Source organism: Perca flavescens, chromosome 20 (assembly GCF_004354835.1).
Source record: "Perca flavescens isolate YP-PL-M2 chromosome 20, PFLA_1.0, whole genome shotgun sequence".
Taxonomy (NCBI): domain Eukaryota; kingdom Metazoa; phylum Chordata; class Actinopteri; order Perciformes; family Percidae; genus Perca; species Perca flavescens.
The window spans coordinates 29977932-29996534 of NC_041350.1; the positions used below are offsets into that span (position 1 = coordinate 29977932).

The window sequence follows — 18603 nt, forward strand, 5'->3', positions numbered from 1 at the left end:
ACATAAAGGGATTTTGACGCAACGACGAGAGAGACCAGGCGAATTTTCCTATTGTAAGCTTGAGCAATTGAAACTGACCACATCTGGGAATTTATGTCTGTTCTTTCTACGTGGACTGTTCTGATTTCATGTAGTTAGAGATTTAAGTCCACACTTAGAGGGGCCCCTTCCAGATGTAGGGCCTCCCCTCCTGTTTTGGAAGTAGAATTCATACTTCAGAGATTGAAGTCAATAATGTTAAGCGTTTGTGTTTATGTGTTAAGTTTCATTTCGATTCACAGACAGAAGTTCATTTGTTCAGGCCTTCCAGGGATGCTTACACGTCTTGGTAAACATTTTCTTTTCTATTGACTGAAATGCCTCATCAGAAATACAGAATAATCCCCCTTAATGTGAACGGATTACATAAGCCTATAAAAAGAAGTAAAGTAATCGCCAAAATGAAAAGGGAAAAACAAGACATAATCTTCTGGCAAGAAACACATCTTTCAAATATTGAACATGAAAAGTTGCGGAAAATGGGTTTCAAAAACTCATATTACTCCTCCTTCGAAAGAGGAAGTGCGAGGGGGATAGCTATACTAATTTCAAATGTAAATTTCCAGTTCTCCTCACAAATTACTGACAAAGAAGGGCGGTACTTACTGGTCAAAGGTTTTATTGACCACAAAGAAGTTACATTAATGAATGTCTATAGACCACCAGGACATGATAAACAGCTGAAATTTTATTAATTTCAGCGTTATGTATTTAGAAAATCTACCAACAGGGCTGAGAAAGACAGATATTTGTTACAAATACTATTAGCAGGTAACAAGAAAGCAAAAAATTGCTGAATGGATAGAAATAGTTCGGGAAATTTATGTTATGGAACATTTGACTTTCTCTCTGAGACATGCCAGGAGGAAATGTGAAGTATATTGGAAAAACTGGACATCTTATCTGAATACAAAGTGAGATGTATATGTCTTTTTTTCTTTCTTTTCTTTTCCTATTTTACATGTTGTTGAGCATTTCTGTTAATCTATGATGATTTTGACTGCTGTCCCTTGGTCTGTCTGTCCGGTTTTTCCTTTCTTTTTCTCTTGTCAAAAAACAAAAAAAATAAAGTAAAAAGAAAGAAAAATACAGAAACCTGCACACAAGAAATGGATTCTGATGGTTTGCTGTGGTTCCATTCCTGCAGGGCGTGAAGACAGTCCATCAGACAACGAGCTGTGTTTGTAGAGCAGGTACCCTGATGCTCACTCAGCCTGGACTTTAGACTGGAGACATAATTGAATCACATTTATTGTATACACAACATTTTGCATGGTATCTGCATGTATTACACAAGATGAGATATGAATGAAAACAGGCCAAAATGTTTTTCAGCAAAAGGAACAACTGCAAGCACAAGAACGGATTGAAAAATATTTGTCTGGCACAACAAATAAGAACAGAGAAATAATTATGTATAAATGTGAGTCCAATTGCTTAGTTCAAGAAACTGGGCATTAGATAACATGTACTCTTCGGATGTTTCAAAGAGGTTATAAATCAGGAGAACTCTGTGTTTCCATGCCATTGATCAAGAGCAGGATGATCCACTAAGGCATGTTTCTGGTATGTAAGAATAATTGAAAATTGAATTGAAATTGAGGGATGCCAGCTGAGAATTTGTCATGTAGAATACGTTCAAGTAGGATATATAAAGTTCAAAAAGCCCCAGTGGTGATGTGCGTAGATTTTACTGCATGTCATGTTAGTTTGTCAGGTTTGTGTCAGACAACCTCTTTCTTGTTTATACCTTGAGTGAAATTAAAAAATATGAATCAAACAAAAAGTGGTAAGACACAGTGGTGCTGGCTGTCTTATGACCCGGGTAACAATTAAAGTCATAATTAATTACCCATATACATACAGTATGTAGTGTTTTTTATGTTTTATCCATTTGTCACAGCTCTACTAAAACAATGAGGACATGCCATCCGTCGTTAGACTTGGTACCTGTCATGTTGCTGGCATAAGGATTTCACCAGAGTCATAATTTCTGTTGGCAGCTCATCAGTGGCAGGTGTAGCCTTTACTTCCTGTTGGAGGTCCTGAACTTTCACACCCAAATCTGCCAGCGATTTCTCACATTTCTGACAAGAGAAGGACAACAATATCACGTAAGTAACATGCCTGCAACAGCGCTACATTAGCATTACTGACATACTCACATGCCTGGAACATGGCAGCAGTTTTACATTTATAATGTGAGTTACCAACTCCAAAATCCACTTAATGTACACATAGTCTGGATCAACGACAGTACATTTCCACTGCCGGATGTTCCGCCGGATGTTCCTCACTCCTCTCTCTGCATGTTGCCGTTCTCAAACTCTGTTCACTTTGGGAAACAACAACAACCTTCGAGCTTGCAAGCTACACGCTGAAAATGTCAAGTTTTGAAGAAAATTTTGATCATGCAACAAGGAAGACGTGCTTGGTTTCATGGAGGAATGATTGTAAAGATTTACAAAGAATATGTTTACGGCATGTACTCTCTAACTGGGACGTTTTGGTACCAATTGGTAATGATTGCTGTGGATGAAGTACAAACGGTGATACACTGGTGAGAGAAAATTACATTTAACCATGTATCCAGCTAATTTAAATAGCTCACATTACTGTATTGTGTGAACAGTTAATTTAATATTGTATGTGGCGTTTTCTTTTGCGGGGTGCAAATGTTCCACCAAAACAAGTTCCTTCCTGAGACTATTTTACAGAGCACTGCCAAGACGATTGTGATTGGTTTAAGAAATGCAAACAACCCACATTGTTGTTTTCTGCGCTGTGGAGATTGGTCTGGAGACATACCTCTTTTCTTCAGGTTTATTTGTGGGAACTCAGCCTACTTGGATAATAAAATGGATAAATAAAGTAGTAATAACCTGAAGGCTGTGCCAGTGCTGTTGGAGCTGAGGGATGTTGTTCTGGGGTTGGCTGTAACTGAGCGCCTGGTCCAGGGAGCGGAGCTCCCACTGCAGGGCTGCAGATCTCTCCTTGAGCCCCTTGGCCCTCCTGGCCAGCTGGCCGTCCAGCTCCTCCAGCCGGGTCTCACAGGCCACCAGGCGCTTCCTCACCTCCTGCTCCGAGGTGGCACAGAGCTCATGGAGATGGCTTATCTCCAGGGTCAGGGCATCGCGGCCTCCAGGCGTGCAGAGGCTCAGCAAACTGTCTCTGGCAGAGTCCAGCTCCTTCATCTCTCTCTGCTCCCTGTCCACTGTCTGCAGCAAAGCCTGGCATCAGCAGGGACAAAAAGGAGAATCAGATTATTAGAATGCAGAAAGAACTATCCTTTAAAGAGCTTTTGACGTTTAGGTTTTGAAGTTGTAAAACTATATTTTAAAAGTCCAAAATCTGGGGGCATTAGTTGGCTCCAGAAATGTCCACAGATGAGAAAACTGAACATGCATACACTGTCCAAATCATGTCATTAATTATTGTCAATTAATTAATTCCTCAAATGTCTAAAATGCATTTGAGTAAGTAAAGGAGTTCCTTCAGTTTGAAGCATTACAACAACTAACAACTGTGTGCAAGGTCCAAAATTAACTTTTTTGTCCACCAGCCAAATGGCTAGTAAATGTTCAAATTTTACCACCCACTCAATAGATTACCATTGTTTTTTAAACTGGTGAGTGAAGCAAATCTACCAGCCACTTGCATATTTTACCAGCATTTGGCTAGTAGATGGTGCTAATTTTGGAGCCTGACTGTGTGTATGTGTTTTATCCTCGGACCTTCAGAGTGTTGACAGCGCTGTGCAGACCCTGTCTGTCTGCTGGAGGAGCTCCGAGGCCTTTAACGTGCTCCCTCAGCCAGTCCTGGGCTGCTTCATGCTGCTCCACCAGCTGGGTGCAATGCCTCTCCGCCAGGATGCCCTGCTCCAGCTGAGCTACTGCATCCTGAAAACAACAGTAGTTGCATGTTTACAGATGGATTAACTTGGCCATTGGCCACCAAACCAAGCCACATAAAATAATTTGAACTTTTAAAAGAGAGACTGAAGTGAAACAGTGAGTTATTGGAGTGGGAGGGGACATGATCTTGTTCTTTGGGGCAGGGGAGGAAGAAGATGATGTTGTGGTGGTTGTGCTAAATATAGAAGCTTAATAACACAGTTACACTTTTATCTAAATATCTAGATACCACACTTAGTCTTATGATGTATCATTCCAGTGTTATAAAATATATAACTTCCCATAAATAAAAGGGTCCACACTAGGGCTGCAGCTATCGATTATTTTAGTAATCGGATAACCGGGGATTTCCACTGGATGCGTAATGACTGCGGACCGGCTCCGCTGTGTGTATGCTGCGTGCTCCGCCGTCCTTCAATACCCACCGGGTCCGGATTTGTTGCGGAACGGCTGCGGCCGTGACTGACAGCTGTAGTCACGAGGACCCACAAGTCCTCGCGAATTCACGTAGAATAGAACCACAAAACCAACAACAGTTTGTTTCCATCCAGAGGAGTAGAGGGGAAACAACTCTGTGTTGTGTTTTCAAGGTGTAGTGCAAGGAAATATGATCCGCCGTGAGCACGGTGTATTTTATTTTGAAAATTAACCGGATATTTATTTTGTTTCTGTGCTCGACTTCCCGCCATGTGCTGAATTGCTGCGGAGCTCTCCGTCAACGCAGACGTTCCGCAGTCTGTGGAAATACACAGATTGACTTTAATGGAAACCTAATAACTCCGTCGACGTTCCGCAGACGTTCCGCAGACGTTCCGCAGACGTTCCGCAGACGTTCCGCATCCAGTGGAAATTGCCGGTAAGAAATACTTTTGTTTTATTGAAGAGCAATAATATACAATAGTTTGGTTTCATTTTCATTTTCTTCCCTCCAAAAACTAAACATATTAAGTGCATTTAAGTGCCATATTACATTGTTTTTAAAGAAAACTTCTGAAATGCAATAACAACCTCAAATTAAGGCATACATTAAACATACATAAACATTACCTTAGGTTGTGCAACTTAACTTTCAAAAGTACAAGTTTCAACCTGAGACTGATCTATATATAGGGCTATAAGTATATATACATTATATTCAACCTATTTTCATTTATATATTTGATTACACAGCTCTGTTAAACTTATGCTAGTAGATTGTTGATCAGCTGTTTCTCCGTGAAGAGAGAGAGTGAGAAAAAATGGTGGCAAATTGTGGTCACCACTACATTTTCTTGTCTTTGTTTTTGGTAGTTGTTATGTTTTGTGTAGTTTCATCGTCCATATACTCTGTGATTTACTTGTTGGTCCGCTTCGTGGAATGGATGATTAAGTTAGACTCAATGTTTTCTGTTGAGATGCTGAAGCATTGAAGTTGTGCAATTATTGTGGTAAGCTAGTTTGATTTTGCAGTAGACACACTGTACAGAGTTTTCATTTTAATTACATTTGAACTGATTCCAAACTTTGGACACTTTCTGTTGTTTTCTCCATCCTGTCTCTTCTCTTAGCCCCTCACTATTTACGCTGCAGTTCATGGCATGTATCTGTATCTATCAATAGCAGCGTCAGCCCGGTGTGCAACAGTAATAATCATCCGGGCGGAAACACCCTGAGCCATACAACGTTGGTAACATTGATTAAACAAAGTTTGAGTCAAATCATTTTGCATCGAGGATTTTTAATAATCAAATTATCCGAGTTACTCAAGGAATTGTTTCAGCATACATAATAATAAGATGTAAGACATTTGCATTTTCTATGTTGATTTAAAAAATGTACTTTGAATTATGAATAAAAAAACATTTCTTGCCTTAGCAACTACTGATTAATTCATAATAGTTCATCTTAATGCATAATAGTTAAGTGATATGACATGTTTACATCAACACTGTCTCAATGCAAATATACGTAAATTTATATTAATTAGGACAAATTTAGAAGGTCTAATTATTAAAAAAGTGAACAATAAAGATAGTCTTCATATTTTCGGTGAGAATACTGTGTATATTGTCACCACAGAGTGCTGAACTCACAGTTAGCCCTTTGAGCAGAGCGGGGATGGACTCCTGCTTGGCTGCCCAGGTCAGTTCTGACCAGCTACGTTCCTGCGTGATCTCAAACAGTTCTGCAGCCTGGAGGAGAACAGTGCAATACAGTGAAAATGTAAACCTTATGTCCCATCTGATTGTATGCGCAACTCAACCTGAATCACATTCTTTCAGCTTTATTAAAGTAATACAAACTTCTAGGGCTGGACCTCAATGGGTATTCGATTTTAAATTTTGGGATTCGAATATTTGTTTCTTTGAAAAATATGTGCATGCAGGATGAAATTTACTGTGGTGTTTTGTCGGTATTAAGCCGCTAGCTGCTGGCTAATAAATGCAACGCTATGTCGTCCATCTCAGCCAAGAACGGAGAAATGTTGAGTTACAAGCCAGCAGTCTAATGTTTGTACAGGTCTGTATGGTTATACTGTATCAGCCTGGTGTCGTTGTCCGGAGATTTGATAAAGGTAAACATAGTCCGACTGTTCATCGCTTATGCTCTAGTGAGGCACTGGCAGGCTGAGTATTCATTCACAAACACTGTGTCTGTTGTCACTCGTCACACACTATTGTAAAAACGCAGGTATTTCCATTTATTTAGAATGCCTGCAGCAAAAGGTTAAGTCCGATTCAACTTTTGGAGATCAAACTTGTCTGTCCATATCGCGGTGTGAGAGTCACGTTAACGTTACAGTAAACGGGAAACATCACTGCCTCGAACGCTGCAACAAAAAAAGTTAAAAAATTAAAACACAACCACTGAACTGCCCAGGAGTTAGTGTAACAACAGGTTACTGTGTCCTGCAACAACAAAGCTAAGTCACTTCATCTCTTTTTCTTTTTCTTCATCTCTGCTCCTCTTTTTCTTTATCTCCGCTGCCTTCACACACTGCCTTCGTTGGCGGTTGGAAATTTTGACAAGCTCAAAATGTTTATTCTGAAACTGCTGCAGCACTGTCATTACGTTTTGTTTTGATTTAACACAACATTAATTATACTCTGAAAACTTGTAGTTGGATTGGCTTTCCTGTGAGATGTGTACCTGTGTGCGGAGGTCTGAGAGGACGGGGGCCAAGGCTGTGCTCTGATCCAGCATGATCCGGGCCTGTTCCACCGCCTGCCTCCGCTCTCCCAGGCCGGGCCAGGGGAAGACACGGGGCAGGCTGGAGGTCTGTTTCTGTAACTCAGATAGACGCTCCTCAATCAGGCCTCGCTGGTAGTCACAGGACTCCAGGCGCTCCACAACACCCTTCAACTGCCTGATGGGTAACAGCCATTTATAGATAACATTAGAAATCAGAATCACAATTCATTCAGTCCAGTTCATTCAACCTTTAAAGTCAAATGATCACAGAGTGTATAAAAAGTGTAATGTAATGTATAGGGTTACTTGTTTTTTACCCCAACCTGGAACCTATTTTCCTATATCTTTGTGTCTAAGTGACTGATTGGAACAACAATCTTTGAAATTAGTATTTCAATTTACATATACATATATATATATATATATATATATATTTATAAGTAGACCAGTATTAAAGTGCTCATATTATGCTAAGCTAGCAGTACTTACTGCGCATGTGTGACTCCCAACAAAGATGGGATAGAAGTGTGATGCCTCTGTAGCTAAAACAGAGAGCTCAACACACAAGGTGAAAAGAGGAGCTGCAGCACAACAAATATATGGTGTTTTCTGAAAATTAAACCACATAAACCTATTCTGGTACAACCTCTAAATACAATTATGAACCTGATAATGAGCATAATATGAACACTGTAAAGCACATTTGTCCTATAGGGTTACATTGCAGCCCAGTTCACTGCTGCCGGATACAGCGTTCTCGCTCAATACGGGACCAATTTCAAAAGATTTTTGTTCACATTTGTCACTTGAAAAATACCGAAATTACCCTTAAAAGCTTGTATTTCAGTCTACTACCGTCAATCTGTTTGCCAATATATGGGGCAGATGGACAGAGGAAAGAGAGAGAAAGAAGACAGAGAACAGAGAAAGAGAGAGGACAGAGAACAGAGAAAGAGGACAGAAAACAGAGGAAAGAGGACAGAGAACTGAGAACAGAGGAAAGAGAACAGAGAAAGAGAGAGGACAGAGAACAGAGAAAGAGGACAGAAAACAGAGAACAGAGGAAAGAGTACAGAGAACAGAGAACAGAGGAAAGAGTACAGAGAACAGAGGAAAGAGGACAGCGAAAGAGGACACAGAACAGAGAAAGAGGACAGAGGACAGAGAACAGAGGACAGAGGACAGAGAACAGAGAACAGAGAAGACAGACAGACAGACAGAAATGGAACGCAAAAGATATAATACTAATCTTCATATTACTGCCTGTAGTATCTGTGTGTGTCTGTGAAAGTGCTGTCATGGTAACGAATGACCAGTGAATATGTTTGTAAACATCCTTTGAAGTGTAATCAGTTAACGAGCGTGTCACCTGCTGAAACTGTCACCTGTGGCACACTGTAGCTATTCAGAGACACTGACAGCAAGCTCTCAAATAAAGGCTCAGACTGGCAAAACGATAACTGCTATCAGTCAAATGACGTTATCCTGAGCACCACAAGGCCTTTATGAACGTATCGGTATAAAATTCATGTGGATAAACTTAAAAATGTGGGCATATCAGCGATTTAAAAAAGTGGTTCGCTCCGCATTTCACTCAGAAATAGAGGATGTTTAAAAGGGCAGCCAATGGAGGAAGATTTGGAACTCTCGTCATTTGGAAACTCGCCGAGCCAAAAGTATAAGACGTATCGCATAACTGAGACATGGCTGAGACTAGACAGAAATACCTACGTTTTGATGTATAACATGTGCATGACAAGTAAAAATTGTGGGTGTGAGAGCAATTTATAGAGAAGGAACTAAGATATTTTTTTCAAAGCTTCACAATCTAATCGATGACATCATCACTCTAAGCAGTCCAATACACACTCATTAGAAATGCAGAAAAATCCTGAAATGATCACTAAACTTAAACAGCTTTTTCACAAAAACTGTAAAAGACATCAAAACACATAATAGTTCCTGAATACCCGAATATTTTGTGAACAGCTTAAAGTTCGAATCACGTCTGTAGGTGAAAGAATGTAGGATGAGATACATTTTAAAGCAGAAGAGGATTTGAAGGATTTGAAGCCCGCTCTCATTGACGTCAATGTTAAAAAAAAATGTTAAAAAGCTTAATATTTTAAAAAGTATAAATAGTAGAAAGTCCCATCATTAGCTGAAAGAGCTGAACCTTTTAAAAGTTGAATGGTTTTAATAGCTGAACGTATGCAGAAGTTACGGAGAGCCAAAAAACGTACGGAATAAATCAGAAGAATAAAGAAAGAATCAAATAACAATAGTTGGAATGCTGCTGAATCAGCATTCCCACTAATAAGCCCTAATATGGCCCTTTGCTACATTTCCCCTCTCTCTCCCCCTTTCCTGTCTAATAAATGCCTAAAATTCCCAACAAATAATCTTTAAAAAAAAAACTTTGTACTTTTGTGTCTCTTCAGCAACCTGCAGGACCGTCACCCACTGCTGCTCAGTGTCTTTGACTGTCTGCTCAACCTCCACTTTCTTGTCTCCCTGCAGGTCTTTGTGCTCACACAGACTCTGTGCTCGTCTCTTCAGCTCCATCACTTGAGCCTCACCATTGGTCTTGGAGCTCAAGATGCCCTAAAGACACAATCATAAACATTTTTCCTTTTTATTAGACATATGTTATATGATCTTATCAGTTGGTGTGATTCTGTACATCATTACATTTTTTCAGGGTCCTTTGAAAATTTAAACTTTACTCATTTTTTCAATATTTCAACAGATTCTGGCCGTAAGGGCTTTACATATTTGACCCACCTAGCCCACTGTTCTGATGTTTTTATGATGTTGGTGATGCTGTTGTTGTTTTTACTTTGACTGCTGTAGCCTGTCTGCACAACAAATTTACCCCTGGGTACTAATAAAGAAACATAACCTAATATGTAAAACACAGGTCATGTGTCCACTGCCCAAATAAAACAATGTGCTACAGTACAAAAAAGGAATATCCACCATTTGAGAAAATTATGTTGTCATCTTTTTTCTTTTTCACAGTGCCCTATTATTTGATGTTGTACCTGTGCTGTGTTCAGCCGGTCCTCTAACTGAGCATGGCTGCCCTGAGTGCCGCTCCCTTTGGACTCTGCCTGTTGCTGGAGCTTTTTGACCCAGGTTTGAGTTATCCCTGCTTTGGTGTGGAAGGCCTCTAGCTCCCTGGAGAGCAAGTAATGGACGTCAGCTTTCTCCAGAGAGTTCTCGGCAGTCTGCAGGACTGTCCTCCACTGCTCCTCTAAATCTTTCACCGTCTGCTGAACCTCCCGTCTCGTGTTCTCCTCCAGGTTGGACAGAATCTGACTCTGTCTCCTCAGTTCTGTCATCCTGGAGTCTCCCTCAGGCTTACAGCTCAGGACAGTCTGAGGATAAAAAATAACAGTTAATGGTGGTAAAATAAAATACGACTGTTGCAGAGGAAAATGTCAATCATGTCTAGTGGTGGAATGTTACTAAGTGCATCTACTCAAGTACAGTATTTAAGTACAAATTTGATGTACTTAGTACTTAGTGTTTTCTTTTCAAGCCACTTTCTACTCTACGCTACATTTCAGAGAGAAATATTGTACCTTTTATTTCACTACATTAATGTGACAGTTTTAGTTACTAGTTACTTTGCAAATTAAGATTTTTGCACACAAAAATGTAGTTTATAAAATGCAGTGTTTTATTATAAATTAAACTACCCAACAATATAATGGCCTACAAGTCCAGCTGAAATGATTAGACCATTAAACACACGACTGTTTGGATTGTTTCCAGTTTCTAAAATGTGAGGATTTTTCTGCATTGAGTACTTTTACTTTTAATACTTTAAATACATTTACCTGATTACATACTTTTACTTAAGTAACACTTTCAATACAGGACTTTTACTTGTAATAGAGTATTTTTACAGTAAAGTATTAGTACTTTTACTTAAGTAACGGATCTGAATACTTCTTCCACTACTGACCATGTCTGACAAATAGTCTGAACGCTCAAATCCTGCTACTTCAAATTTAAGTTAAATGGACTTAAAAACCTCTTTTTTAAATACACTTTTGAAATGTATTCAGAGGTAAAAAAAAAAAAAATCTAAGATGTAGCTCACCCTTCTTATATGGAAATATGCTGAAATTAGTGGTGGTAAAATCAAAATATCAAAAATACTACAAGAAAAATAAACTCAGGATGAAAAAAAGCATGCATAAGTGAAGTAATTAGCACAGATTAATATGTTTTTGCCAAACCTTTTATTGTTCAAACTGACCTGTGCAGTGTTTATTGTCTTTTCTAGATCTGTTTGAATGTCCAGAGAGACGAGGCTCCGCTGCTTATCTTCCAGCCAGGCTCTGGTGTTTGTTCTCAAGGCTTCATATTCTGTCTGCTTGCCCTCCAGAGCACACCGCTTCTCTGCCTGATCCAGGACTTGTTTAGCATTTTGCAGGACTCTCGTCCACTGCTCCTCAGCGCCTCTTACTTTTTGTTGAACTTCTTGATTTTTGGGTTCTCCCAGGTTCTGACCACACAAACTCTGGCATCGTCTCCTGAGCTCCTGGAGTCTGGAGTCTCCTTCGGGCTTGGAGCGCACAATGGCCTGGGGATAAGATACCGAATGCACATCTCAAAGTTAAGGCTTGTATAATCTGTCTGAAGGCGTGAATATAATCTGTTTGAAGGCGTGAATATAATCTGTGAATTCCATAGCATATTGTTGTCTGACATTGAGATTGAAGATATACAGTAAATGTGTGATGTCTTACCGGCAGTTGCATTTGTGAAAAACATAATTAAAACACTTTTATTACCAAAGCATGTTTGTGCTAATAAGGAAGATGCCATCTCTCCCTGTAACACGAGCCATCAGCTCACCTGAGCACTGTGCAGTCGGTCCTTAGCTTTGGTTTGGCTTTTCAGTGAGTCCAGTCGTTGTTGCAGGTCTGTAAGCCAGCTGCGGGTGTCCTGCTGCTGGGTATCAAATTCTTTCAGCTGAAGATGAAAAGATACTTATAATGAAATGGTTTAAAATGGATCAATGAAAACGACGAAGGGGAAGGCCTTATGTTTGGCCTTTTTTCCCTAGTTCATGTAGCACCTCTTTATCATACATTCCCACTGTGTATGCATAGTCTAGGGCTGGGATCTTTAACATTTTTAGGCCAAGGATTCCTTAGCTAAGAGAGAGACAGAGCAGAGACCCCCTAGTACATATGTTATGAAATTGAGTTGCATATTTAACTTGGCCTACAGTAACATGTAGGGTGGCCTAAAGCCTTAACACATAGCTCTGAGGACCCTGTTGATGATCTCTGGCCTAGGGGTTTTCACAGAATAGACAACTATTCAAACATTCGACCATCAAAACAAAAAAATCGACGCAGTGCATTATTGATGAATATTCATTTGTCTGTGGTTTTAACATGGTGCAGTAATGATAGTGCGGTTGTTCTGTGTGACATGACGGAACAGGATGGAGCGGCACAAAGAGACATTGCGCTAACCGTAACCAGACTCATTTGCTAATCAGGAGTGCAAAATGAGGATAATACATGAGGACGGTAGTGACAGCGAGTAACTGTCAGTTAATCAGCGACACAGATGTTTTCTATTTTGGCACTTTCGTTGTGGCGTTTCATTGTGCTGAGTAGTTTTGAATTTCTGTTTACACTTGCCATCTAAGGAAAATGTGTTATTAATCTGTGTCCTTAAGACAGCTCACTCTGCTGTGTTTCAGCCACTATTGATGTTTTTCAATAGACAAATAACATTCATAAACTTCATGAAATCTGTGAAATTGTAAAATTGCACAATTCTTCGATTTTTGGGGAGTAGTTGATGACTACTAAACTAAATTATTCGTTAATGCCCTACCATAGCCACACTTGTTTATGCCATTCAGTTGTTGTTCTGACACTTTTGACCAAAGTGTGCCAAATATTTACTTATTAAATATATTCCAGGTAGCATGGAGTTCTCTTACCTCCGACGCTCTCCTCTCAGTCTGCTGGGCAATCTCGGCTGCTGCAGCAGCTTCCACCTGTTTAGCAGCCTGCAGGATTGTCTTCCACTGCTCCTCCGTGTCTCTGATGGCCTTCTGAACATGGGCTTTCCTGCCCTGGTCTGTGTCCTGATGGTCACACAGACTCTGGCCTCGCCTTCTCAGGTTGTTTACTGTACAGTCCCCTTCAGGTTTGGAGCTCAGGATGGTCTGCACAACCAAACACACAATAATTATTAAATGCAACAGCTGATTCATTCAAACTGTAGCCATTTATTTAATTAATTAATCAATTAAGAAATCATAGTCATAGCAGCTCTTTTTAATTCAGGTCAATGTGCCCATTCAAATTGTGCCTTAATACAGCTTATTTCAAGACTATCAACCACCAATATTTCTACAACAACAGGGATGTCTTAACTTGACTCTATTAATACCCATGTGTTGTTAAAGCCAATGTACCAATATTCAGAAAACATATCTCTACTACAGTGGAATAAGTTCAACCAGACCTGAGCTGCATGGCATCTGTGGTCAGGTGGTGTGTGACTGCCCACAGCCTGTAGCTGCTGTTGTCTGTCTCGGATCCAGCACTGAGTGTTTTTACTCTGAGTGTCGAAGTCGTCTGAAAGACTCCGGAGCTCGGCCTGCCTGGCGGCCTGCTGAAGTGCTCTCCACTGCTGCTCTGTGTCTTCCACCAGCTGCTGAACCTCTGGTTTTCTGCTCTCCTCCAGATGTTCACGCAGACCTTCCCCTTGTGTCTGCAGTTCCAGTACCTTGGACTCGCCCTCAAGTTTGGAAGTCATAACAGCCTGGAGACAGAAACGGTGAAGTGGGAGTTTAGTGATCACAAGTAGGGCTGGATACCGAATTCGGTACTTTTTAGGCACCGACCAAATTGCCTCTAAAGTATGCAGTCTCAAAAAATGCCTCGTCATTCAATACCCAATTCCAATACCTAAGGAGTAAATCTCAGCACCGTCAGTGAGCTAATAAGCATGCAGCATGCTTCTACCAAGATCTAATCATGTTTGTGATTGGCTGTCTAACGTCACATGTCGTAGAGACGTAGGAAAAACTCTACATTACACAGAGACGGGGCTCACGTAGTAGGAGCTGAAAAATAAATAAAAAGATTTGTGCCATAACGTGTGATGTTGTCATTTCTTTTTGTATCGAAAAAAGTTTCATTTAGGAACTGGTATCAAAGTCACGGTATTGGAATCAGTACCAGTATCGAAAATGTTTGTACGATACCCAGCCTTAATCACAATTTACCCTAGACTTCACTCCAACCAGAAACTCGTCAGGGTTTCCCCCCTGTATTGCAACTAAATTACCCCCCACCAGGCCTAAGCCACTGGAAATGATTTTTTTATCTATTTTTAAGACATTTTTAAAAATTAAGACAACTACAGTTAGCCTACGGAGGGGCGGCTCAGTTGGAAACTTAGACGTAGTCATATTTTCAAATCTCTAGTTAGCTTTCAACACTGACTTAATGTATGGAATCTGTCTTAGAGCTTTTGTAAATTCTTAATTTCGCAATTCCTTCGATGATTCTGTTATCACAGAAACAATTTGGCTCTATATTAATGCTGCCATCAGTCTGTGACTGGCCCCAGCTGGGCCCCCGTCAAAAAAAAAAAAAAAAAAGACCCTTGCCACCGGACTTAACAATCATTCTGGGGGAAACCCTGCTTGTCACTGGTCAACACTGCTGGATAAGTTGATCAATTAAACATGATGTAGGACATTGTGTGCAGAAAGTATAAAATCAGTGTTCTTTGTAATGGTGGCCAAAAAAAGCCTAAGAGTATAGATAGAATATAGATATAAAGTATAGATAGAAAATAATGATAATGTAATGTGAAACTGACTGCGTAGAAGCTAGAGTCTATGGTAATGGCGATCCTACTGACAGATGTCACATCCATCCATATGTTCTGCTCGTGCCCCTCGCTACACAGTTATAGGACAGAAATCTTTCGCACTATTTCAGTAAGTGTTAAAACAACATTTGAGTCAGCTGCCCCCAATGTACCACTGTCAAAGTACTTCTGATTCTACTGAAAGGTAAATCCCCAACCCCAGCTTCTCATTTTTATTTTATTTTCCTTTATTTACTTCTTTTATTTTTTTATATTATTTAATTTACTTATTTAATTTATTTATTTAATTTAGTACTTTAATTATCACTATTTATTTATTTCTATTTCTATTTTATTTTATTTATGTATTATTATTATTATTATTACTACTATTTGTTTTAATTAATTAATTATTTAATTAATTAAGTCCTTTTTTACTTAATATCTAATATCACTATTGCTATTTCTCTTTTTATTTTTATTTGTTTATTTTCATTTCTATTTTTTCATCTCTTTATTTTATTTATTTTAATTATTATTATTAATGTTATTAATAATAATATTGTTTATTTTGTAATTACACACTCTTTTTTAACTTTCAATAATAATAGTCTGAGTAGTTTTGGCAACATTTCAAAGGCTTTTGTAAAAATACAATACTTAGGCTAAATCATATTTTCTCAAAATAGAAACTTTACAAACTGAGATTGTCACGGATTTGAAAGCTCACCTGTGCGACCTGTAACCTTTCTTCAAATGGCATGTGACTGCCGAGAGACAACAGCTTCTGCTTCTGCTCTTTGATCCAGCACTGGATGCTTTCACTTTGGCTTTTGAAAGCATCAAAGTCCCTTTCAGTGGCAGCGTCGGTCTGCGCCTTGTTGAGACCATCCTCAGCGGCCTGCAACACTTTCCTCCACTGCTCCTCGGTTTGTCTGACTGTGTCCTGAACGTCTCGTCTGCTGCTCTGGTCCAAGCCCTGGCTGTCACACAGACTCTGGCACTGTTGCTTCAAACACTGGAGCTTTGACTCTCCATCGGGCTTGGAGCTCAGAATAGCCTGAAGAGAACAAATACCCAATTTAGGAGACCACTTTGCCTCTATCCTCAGGAAACAAGCCTTGATAAGATGTTCTATGCATTACAAGCCATTGTGGTTGTATTTGTACTTGTACTCTGCACAATGACAATAAAGTTGAATCTATCTAATCTATCTATTCTGTGCTGAGATATTTGGGCGCCCGCAATATCTTTGTTTACCTGAAAGGCTCAGCTAAACTTAACGTTTAATACACCTCCAGGAAGACAGAAACTTCAGAGAGTTGGGGACGGCAACCACACTGTACTGTGTGATCCTAAATTCTCCTCAATTAAGTGTTCATTAAATGCTCCTTCTTCCTTAACACCCATCACAACCTTAACAAACTGATACACAACTACTTTAAACTTACTTGTGCAATCTGGAGCTTTTCTTCAACTTGCATGCAACCAGCAAGCGACTGCATGCTCTGTTCCTGGTCTCTGATCCAGGACTGAACATTTTTGTTCTGGGTTTTGACAGCGTCTAAGTCCTTGCCCAACAGGGCTTGTGTTTGGGCCTGGCTGAGATTCTCCTCAGCTATGTGCAGAACCTTGCTCCACTGCTCCTCTGTTTCTCGGAGCGACTGCTGGACCTCTTGTTTCCTGCCGTCCTGCAGGTCCTCCAGCTCACACAGACTTTCACTTTGTCTCCTCAGGGCGTTCATTTTAGAGTCTCCCTCGGCTTTGGAGCTCAGGATGGCCTGGTGACAACATGGGAAGATGATGAAAACTTCCTCAGATAATAAATCCTAATGACTTATGACGATCCCTGACTTTTAACAGGTGGAAACCAATTCTGAAACTGGTGACCTAATTTCCCTTAGCCTCAATTGATACTTTAATATTAAGGGTAAAAACATAATATAACGGCTTTTCCTGTCTATCCACTGTCACTATCGAATCAAGTACGGCCGCTTGAGATTTCTCTCCAGCTCCAGGTTAAAACAAAGTAGTAACTTTCTCCAAGCAAACTTGAAAATACAGGTCAGGAATCTATTGTAGAGATGCCTAACAAGCAAAACGACAAAGACTTTTCTATTTTTTCATTGACTGGCCCACACACTGGTAGGAGGAAAGTGAATCAACAGACAGCCGTACGTGTTGCTAGCGCTAACGAGGACCACCGTGATGAAGCTAGGGCCTCAGGGCTGACTGCCTTGACAACTATGGAGCAGATTTTAGCTGAAATAAAGTCTGTGGCCTCCTGTGTGAACGACATAGATGAATCAGTCTCGCCTTGATGTTATTGATGGAGCTCTGAGTGAAATTAAAACGTCTGTCACCAGTCGAGAGTACTCTCTTCACTCTTTCTAGCCGAGTGACCGACTTAGAAAAACTTATGCAGGAGGCTGAAGGTAGGGTCTCCGCTACTGCGGAAACTGCGGCAGCCACTTAAGCGCCATGGAGAAGACAGTGGAGCTCCTATGGCTGAAAGTTGCCAATTTGGAAAATCGTGGCTGCCGTAAGAATTTGAAGATTGTTAACCTCCCAGAGAAAGCCGAAGGAGGTACTCCTCTTGCGGACTTTCTCCACTCTGTACTACCGACCTAAGTTGGCTTACCCGTTGACCACCCTCCCCTGGAGACTGAACACGGCCACAGAGTCTCGACTGATCCCAAGGATAAAAGTGTCATCGGGTGCAGTGGTCACCGACCCCAAATTGGTAAATGATGCATTTTTAAATTTCTATTCTGACCTGTACATTTCAGAGTACTCACCTGAAATCTGGAAGAGCCACAACCCCCTGGAGATGCTTACACATCCCAAAGTCGATAGTAATCTGGCTGACAAACTAGGCGCGCCGATCTCATTGGCAGAAGTGCTGGAGGTGGTTGGGCAGCTACAAAATGGCAAATCCCCTGGCCCAGATGGGTTTGTTGTAGAATTTTACAAAGCATATTTGAATCTAATAACCCCACATTTGGTTAACGTCTACAATGAATCCTTTACTAGTGGCAATTGCTCCTAACCCTATCTGAAGCTAACATTTCTCTTTTACTAAAAAAAGTCAAGAATCCCCTTGAATGCAGCAACTACAGGCCCATCTCACTTTCAAATGTGGACCAAAAGATTCTCGCCCAAGTCCTAGCCACTCGTCTGCAGCAAATCCTACCTGCCCTGATTTCCACAGACCAGACTGGGTTCATGGCTAGAAGGAATTCGTCATTCAATACCAGACGACTTCTCAACATTATTGGCTCCCCCAACCCTGTCATACGTCTGGTAATTTCTTTAGATGCAGAGAAAGCGTTTGACAGCGTTGAGTATATACGGTATATGTACTACGTCCTGTCAAAATATTGCATGGATTAGACTGCTTTATGACTCCCCAACTGCCCATATCCCAACAAATGGTGTGAGGTCACCCTCCTTCGCCCTTCGCCGGGGCACCAGACAGGGATGCCCCCTCTCCCCCCTCCTATTTGCTTTAGCTGTCGAGCCATTGGCCATCTGGCTTCGGGGGCAGGGGAGAGTCGAGGGCATGACCAGGAACGATGTCACCCACAAGCTGTCCCTGTACGTGGACAAT

General features: G+C 40.5%; 1 protein-coding gene across 1 annotated transcript in view; it reads right to left on the reverse strand.

The window, feature by feature from the left end:
* Nucleotides 1-641: 641 nt before the first annotated feature.
* Nucleotides 642-18603, reverse strand: part of syne2b (spectrin repeat containing, nuclear envelope 2b) — a 158742-nt gene continuing 140780 nt past the window's right edge. Inside the window, exons 42-55 of the mRNA XM_028565176.1 lie at nt 16445-16774; nt 15724-16053; nt 13635-13934; nt 13105-13332; nt 11997-12113; nt 11395-11721; nt 10169-10504; nt 9550-9728; nt 7083-7299; nt 6026-6124; nt 3774-3938; nt 2922-3269; nt 1990-2126; nt 642-1265 (exon numbers count right to left, since the gene is read on the reverse strand). Of these exons, the coding sequence (XP_028420977.1) occupies nt 1025-1265; nt 1990-2126; nt 2922-3269; nt 3774-3938; nt 6026-6124; nt 7083-7299; nt 9550-9728; nt 10169-10504; nt 11395-11721; nt 11997-12113; nt 13105-13332; nt 13635-13934; nt 15724-16053; nt 16445-16774 (3354 nt within the window). The 3' untranslated portion in view covers nt 642-1024. The remainder of the gene's footprint in view (nt 1266-1989; nt 2127-2921; nt 3270-3773; nt 3939-6025; nt 6125-7082; nt 7300-9549; nt 9729-10168; nt 10505-11394; nt 11722-11996; nt 12114-13104; nt 13333-13634; nt 13935-15723; nt 16054-16444; nt 16775-18603) is intronic.